A 7026-nucleotide genomic window follows, 5' to 3' on the forward strand; every position below is an offset into this window, starting at 1 on the left:
TGTGTATTGTGGAAATGCGGGCGCTCCCACAGGTGCAACCGCGACACCACAACGCGATATCAAAAGCACCACGCCGCCAGTCCTGCCACACCTGCGGAGCACCCCCACTCCCACCCCACACAACTCCCTACACAAGTCAAGTGCTAAGCATCGAAACTCTTACAGAAAATGAAGGCATTACCTCCAGATCAGGTCTGCCAAGCGCAAGTCGGGATATGGGTCACGCCGGGTTCCAGCTGGGTACCGTGCATCAAGGAAACTGTGGCACATGCAAGTCAAATCAATAAACGCTAAATAAAAAAATGCCAGATTCAGGCACATGCCGACAGAGAAAACACGACATTACCTTTGGTTCTCTCGAAGCGGCACGCAAGTAGTCAACCACAAAGGGCACGAAGTGGAAGCACGCCACTAGTGATACTGCGATAGAGTAACATTACATCAGTCACAACAGAGACTACGTTCGCATAACACATGAGAGAAACGTACGGACCGCAACTTTACCTCGAGTTTGCCTAGCTCGGCATACAAGCTCCAGAACAGTAGCCGACTGCCAGCTGGGTTCACGCCAGTTGCGGATGGACAGGGCTGCGATTAAGTTAAATGGCGTCAGTAACCAACAAACTAAGTACATTACAATGCACCAAAAGAGCAATGAATCAACCGAGAAGGACGCCTACCTTTCCCGTACGATGGCTCAACCACAAACGGAGGGACAGAGAGAGCGGCGTGCCAACGCTACACTCGACAGCATCAAAAACACAGCGTCTTTGCTAGCTAGCTACCACCGCAATGACTTAAGGGCAGATTATAGTTCAGCAACGGCGCCTGTTGCTTACGGTCGCTAACCACTGTTGATGTTATAGATCTGCGCACGAGGTCTCATGTCGTTAGCTACATTTGGCTACATAGCTACAAGGCTACAATACAGTAGTCAGACTGAAGGCATTGTACTGCGAGTGCTAAACTGATGTATTGTTTGTTTGTTACTTACTAATTCAGTCATTGTAGCTTCATTTATTTACACAGACTAGAAAGAAAGTGTTCGTATTCCACAGAATATTGACAGTTTGGGTCTGGTAAACTACCTGAGAACTGTGCCGCCACGAGAACAAGGAAGTATCGAGACGACCAATCACAGCGCCTTTTCTCTGCGACCTTCGCAACCGTCTGTCGCGTAGTCAGGATTTTTTTTAGGCACGCGACGACGGTTGCAGAGCCTCTGCGCGGGGGGTGTGGTCGCGCACAGACGGTTGCACAGGCTCTGCAACCGTCAGCGCCAATAAGTATAAATTGGCCTTTATGCTACACACCGGAAGGAAAGGGGAGTGTCGTTTACCCCGTCAGAATAAAAGTTCAGCATGACCACCGGTCACAGAAGCACAATGAGTTTCACTTGCATGCAATGATTGACTGATTGGTCCATCATGTACCTCGTTTGCCCTCGCTCCATGTTGCAGCGCCACTGATTACTCTCTCTCTCTCCCTCGTTCCAGCCAACCAATCCGTGAACTGGAGCCCTGATGGGTTGCAGTATAAAAGCCTCAGGGCAGCCACGGCCCGCGGTCTGTACAGGGAGCACCGCAATCCAGATGCGTCCTGGTAGCAACGGAGTGGCATCTTTCTGAAGTTTTGCTGATTGGGGTTCCCCCTTGTTCTGCCAATTCTCCTGGCTACAGGCCTTTTTTCCCCTGGGGAGATATTCCACCAGGCACGCAGGTTTCTGTTCTCCCTTTCCTTGTGGCCTTCTGACCTCCGGAGGTGAATTGTATGGTATGGGTGTTGACTGCTTTGATGAGTACTGTGATGTCATGTTGCCAGGATTTTAATATGGACATTTAGTATTGATTGTGTGTTTGTTTGTAATCCTATTGGCTAGTGGAGCGCCCACTGCCTCTTGTGTAAATACAGAGATTTTATTCATGTTGAACGAGAATAAATGCAAGTTACTCCACCCTTGTGTGTTTCTTACCCAGCCACAAGCTCAAATGAACCTGATGTGTCTTGTGTCAAACAGTGCCCCCTAGGGCCTGGCGTAGTCGGTAATCTATTGTCCTTAGTCTTTGCTAATACTTAACAGGGCCTACAAAATATTAACCAAAACATATTTTATTCTTCTTCTAACCCTAACACCAAATCAGCAGTTACAGTAAATGCATTCAGCTACATCACATCTTGCTTTTCAACACAAGGCATTTTAGCAAAACACATCTAAATTAAAAACTCTACATTGAAGTTGTGACAAAGTAATTATATAAACCCGTTATATTAACAAAATGATTAAACATTAACCATACTGTATGCTTTAGCTTGGCTCTCACTAGAATACACCGATCTCGCCAGTCAATGTCAAACCCCTCCATTATCTACTTAAGTGATTAAATATCAACCATTGCGTCCTTGGTTTTTCTCTAATCTCATAGTAGTAGACTAGAGATTGTAAAGCGAACGACAGATATACATTACGACTAGAGATTTACAAAGCGATATTTACTGATCTCGAAGGAAACTATGATCAATTCATTTCCGTAGCTCCTCTGGCAGGCGAAACACACAGGCTCGTATGTCCGTGTTGGGGCCTGGCATGTTCCCCACACCCTGCCAGCGTCCAGTGGTGGGATCATATCTGTGCACGACTCTGGCCTCACTGCAGTCCTCCTGGCAGTAACCACCCAACACGTATAGCTTCTCCTCCAAGATGGCCGACGCGGCACCCACATGGGGAATGGGAAGGGGCGCGATGCCGCACCAAGAGTCGGCAGCAGGATCATACACCTCACAGCCGAGGTGGTCCGTGTAGCACTTCTTCAAGTTGCACACGCCCCCCACTACAAAGAAACGGCCACCCAGGGTCTCCATGCAGTGCAGGGCCCGGTCTTGCGCCATGTCGGACAAGTGTGTGGTGCCTCTCTTGGGATGGTAGAGGAATGTGGACGCCAGGCACTTGTAGTCGTAGTTGAGGCCTCCCGAAATTAAGATCTCCCCCTTCCACACCCCGGCCGCATGGCCACTCAGAGCCTGGACCAGTGGCCGAGTGAAACTGTAGATAAGGAACAAAAGGTTGCTGTAGAATTGTATGTAATATAATTATTGTTGCAGTCTTTAATTGGAAAGAAAGGAGAGAGCATAGGGAATTGTGCAGCGTGTCCCATTGCCATTTGAAAATGTGTCTGGCTGCTGCTGTATTTTGTTTTCCACACAGGGCCACTGACAGCTTTAGCCAGGCCTGGGATAAAGTAATCTAAAAAGCCCTCCTGCGAAATGCATACAATGTAATGGGAGTCAAAATCTAGGCGTCACAACTCTCCCCGGGCCTGGGACAACTTAGCCCTTTTCCCCCCAGTGAGTTTCCCTGGTAACAATAAACAAAGGAACTTGTCATGCCCAACAGCACCCGTGTAAGCCACTTGGCAATCCCTATTTCGTAATGCCTTACTGAATGTCACTTTTAACCTTGAAGTAATGTTCCTAAAATTAGTGTGTAAATTCATACCCTGTACTGTCACCCATGCACAGCCTGGGCTTTACAGTACCTCCATGAATTGCTTTCCGGGCAGAAGACCTCCACGCTGTCCAGGTTAGTATTGATGTCTTTGTCCCCTCCGATGGCGTAGAGGCTGTTCCCTTGGACCACCAATGTGAAGTTGCTCCTCGGCTCGTGCATGTCTGCGATCCTCTGCCATGTGTTGTTCTGCGGATCGTAGCTGTAACACAAATTTTGGGGAGAATGAGAATAAGATGTAGAGCATCATTTATTAATCCTGAGGGGAAATTGACATCCCTCGTCAACATCTCTCGTCAACACATTGACCATTTTAAGGAAGTTGTCACCAATGACCTTCTCATAGAGTGACAATGTGACTCCTTTGTTACATGGAAGTGGTGAAGAGAGGGGTCCAGAGCAGTGATTCCAAACCAGGGGTGCAGGTGCCACTAGGGTTTTGCGAGAGCACTAAAGGGATTACATGGAACAAGGTAATAATAACAAATGTATGGACCCTAGTGACAGTGGGATAGAGGAAGAGCTATACTGAAGACAAAACATTTCTGGAAGTCACATTGGGTAGAGAAAGAGATTTAGAGCATGAGTGGAGGGGTAATGATATAAAAAGGCTTATGCCTTGCGTAGCGGGTACGCAGGGAAAATTAAGTTGGGAAACACTGGTCTAGAGAATAACTAGTATATTCCCTTACATCCACCAGAATTGAAGAAACTGAGAGGTAGGTCAAGATTCAAAATGCATTGCAATTGAAGAGGAAGGTCAAGAGTCAAACTCCATTGCAATTAATATTTCCAAAACAATCTAATCTCATATTGCACTATATGTTTGGAAATAAATACAAATTATGATTTGACTCTAAAGCTAAAACTATACATATACATAAAGGCCTAGAGTATATTTAGACAGGGCCACCACCTGAATCCTGACTTCATGGTGTCAGTCGTTGCGTAGAAGTGGCATCCTCCGACGACATAGAGTTTATCCGCCAGGACAGCTGCACCGTGTCGAAACCGGGCCTGGTCGGGTATCTCCCCCAGCATCTTCCACTCTATATCCTTCACGAGGCCCACACCGCTACGCAAGGCATTGGCAAACCACAGCTGCCTGCTGGGAAATCTCAAGCCCACGTCTGGCTCTAGCTGATCCCCGCCAATGAGGACCAACGCATCTTTGGGACGCCGCACACGAAAGCATTCTTCCGAAGTCAAATTTCCGAACTCTTTGAATGCTGCTGTGTAGAGTTCGACATTGTTCCCATCTGCATTACACTCCATGCACAGGTTGATGGCACGCACCTCGCAGAACTCCCTGAACGTCATCAACGGGAAGCGGACACCTTTCATCAGCCTCGAGGCCTGCGGAAGTCTTTCCGAAAGGTCGGCTTCCAACCAGGTCACAACTGCCCGGAATACCATCAGCTCAGAGGGAGCACACAGGCCATCACAGCACAGGTATTCCAGGAGCTTCTCTGCGGAAAGGTCTTGGAACTTCGGGGTGGCTGACACCTCCAGGAAATGTCTGAGGACATAGTCGTCCGCTAGTTCGCGTAAGTCTCTCATGCCGTAAGCTTCAGCAAATGACGCCACGTCCAGAGAGGAGTCCGCGTCCATTTCCCGCTTCAGGAAGTCAAGGCAGAGGGAGAGGGCAGGCTGGATTTGGAACTGGAGGGCGGAGCAAATTAGATCAAACACCTGGTCCCAGGTGAGCTCCAAAGCTCCACTGTAGGAGCAGTGAAGGAACACCTCCAGCTCCCCATCGTTAAGATACGGCACTGCAATGGAACTCTGCTGAGACTCCGACATTCCACTTGTGAACATTCCACGAAAGTAGTCACTGCTGGCTGCCAGGAACACACGGTGGGCTGGTAATAAAAAAAAAGAATGGACTCAGAACATTTGCACAAAATATTAATAGCTTTTTTAGGTAGAAGGACAGTACCTATCTAGAATTTGATCTTGTGTCGCTCAACCCATGCTTTCTGAACTGTGTGGTGCCAGTCTAAACTTTTGATGTCATAGCCTGGCCTGCCAGGATAGTAAGAAAGTGTTGTAGAGTATTAGTTATTTTGTGTCCCATTCTTATCTGTGACAATCTCCCCAACCATTATACCATAACTGGTGACATTGGATGGCAGTAGGTTAAACATTTACTGAGAAAGCAGTTGTTTGATTCACCATGGCAAAAAAAAGTTACTTAGAGTCTCTCTGTTTAAATATTGACATATACTTGACACAGTTCAACACACCTCTGAACTCTCTCTTTTGAGCGTCCAACACAATGTCACAGCCAACTCCCTCAATCCACAGCCGTTTGATGGCCTGCAGGCTAACCTCCAGCTGTTCTGAAGCAGAGAGCTTCTTTTTCTTCTTCTCTTCTGTGTCTTGGGTTCCATGACAACCCGTGTGTTTCCCTTCTGGTGTGTTGCAAAGTTCTAGAACCCTCGGGGCCCCCAGTGCCTGAGCAGCAGCCTGAGCCTGTGCAATTGTTTCCTGGGTAACGTTTGTTATGACCCCTGTGTATGCGAAATCCAGCACTGCTGCAAGACCCATCCGGCTCACCTCAGGGCCTAACTTGACTTGCAAATCCCTGCTGCAATGGGCATCCTGAATCTTCTCCTGCTCTTGCAGCTTGACGTAGACAATGGAGCTCACAGCCGCTAAGACAGTGGAGTGTACACAGAGACTCTGTCCATCCTGGGTGTTCAGAGTCAGGTCTGTGAGCAGGGAGGCCCGCCTGAAGTCCTCCAGAGTCTGGAACACTTGTTTTGTGTAAGAGTTGCTGTGGTACATACGTTTGCCTTCATGACAGCTTCTGCCCTCCTCTCTGCCCACTGGTCCTCCATTCTCCACAGGAATGTTATATCTGCGTGTGCACTCCTGCCACACGCTGTGCTTCACACCCATCCTGTTGTCGTTGTAGGCCTTGATCCACCTCAGCCTCCGGTTCTCCTCCTCTTCCCTCTCCCCTCCTTCCTCAATCACCTTCTTCCTCCTCTCTTTGTCCATCCTCCATCGTTCGTCCCATCCCATGGGAACCTGTTGCCTAGCAAGCGCCATTGTCCAGTCCTATCGGTGTTTGGGTGCATGTGTTTACCAAAGTTCCCTCTGGTCAGGCTGATCTTAACTCTGGGTTGAAGACTGCTACCCAATATACCTTTCCCTCCTCATCCCTTTTATGACACAAACGCATGTGCACGCACGCACGCATGCGCGCGGAAACATGCACACACACGCACGCACGCACACACACACACTCACACACACACACACACACACTGACACACTCACAGTCTCTCCCACTCACTCTCTCTCTCTTTCGCTCGCCCTCTCTCTCTTTAGCGCACACACACACACACACACACACAGTTACAAACAAAGTCACGTGTTAGAAACTACTGGTAAAAACAATCTAAGTATAGCTTCTGGGTCATGGTCACGGATTGGATTTCAGTAGGCAAATATTCCCTGTCAACTCTTTGATTTTTTTAAGTAGTTTGAATTTAAAAGCAGCATCAAGTATATTT

General features: G+C 48.1%; 1 protein-coding gene across 1 annotated transcript; it reads right to left on the bottom strand.

Moving 5' to 3' along the window:
- Positions 1-2093: 2093 nt before the first annotated feature.
- si:ch211-63p21.8 (kelch-like protein 33) lies at positions 2094-6769 on the bottom strand. The gene is made up of 4 exons (XM_063186529.1): positions 5749-6769; positions 4419-5364; positions 3534-3704; positions 2094-3040 (listed from the first exon to the last, which is right to left on the bottom strand). Exons 1-4 carry the CDS (start codon positions 6557-6559, stop codon positions 2521-2523), a joined length of 2448 nt encoding a protein of 815 aa, XP_063042599.1. The 5' UTR covers positions 6560-6769; the 3' UTR covers positions 2094-2520.
- Between the last annotated feature and the right edge of the window lie 257 nt (positions 6770-7026).

Source organism: Engraulis encrasicolus, chromosome 21 (assembly GCF_034702125.1).
Source record: "Engraulis encrasicolus isolate BLACKSEA-1 chromosome 21, IST_EnEncr_1.0, whole genome shotgun sequence".
Classification (NCBI taxonomy): domain Eukaryota; kingdom Metazoa; phylum Chordata; class Actinopteri; order Clupeiformes; family Engraulidae; genus Engraulis; species Engraulis encrasicolus.

Bases quoted from the DNA above. Each gene is read 5' to 3' on its own strand.
- si:ch211-63p21.8 (XM_063186529.1), bottom strand. From the start codon at position 6,559: ATGGCGCTTGCTAGGCAACAGGTTCCCATGGGATGGGACGAACGATGG. The intron at 3,705-4,418 runs GTGGTGGCCCTG...TTTGTGTTACAG, and splicing joins ACCATGAAGTCAGGATTCAG to CTACGATCCGCAGAACAACA. The intron at 3,041-3,533 runs GTACTGTAAAGC...CCTTATCTACAG, and splicing joins CCGGAAAGCAATTCATGGAG to TTTCACTCGGCCACTGGTCC.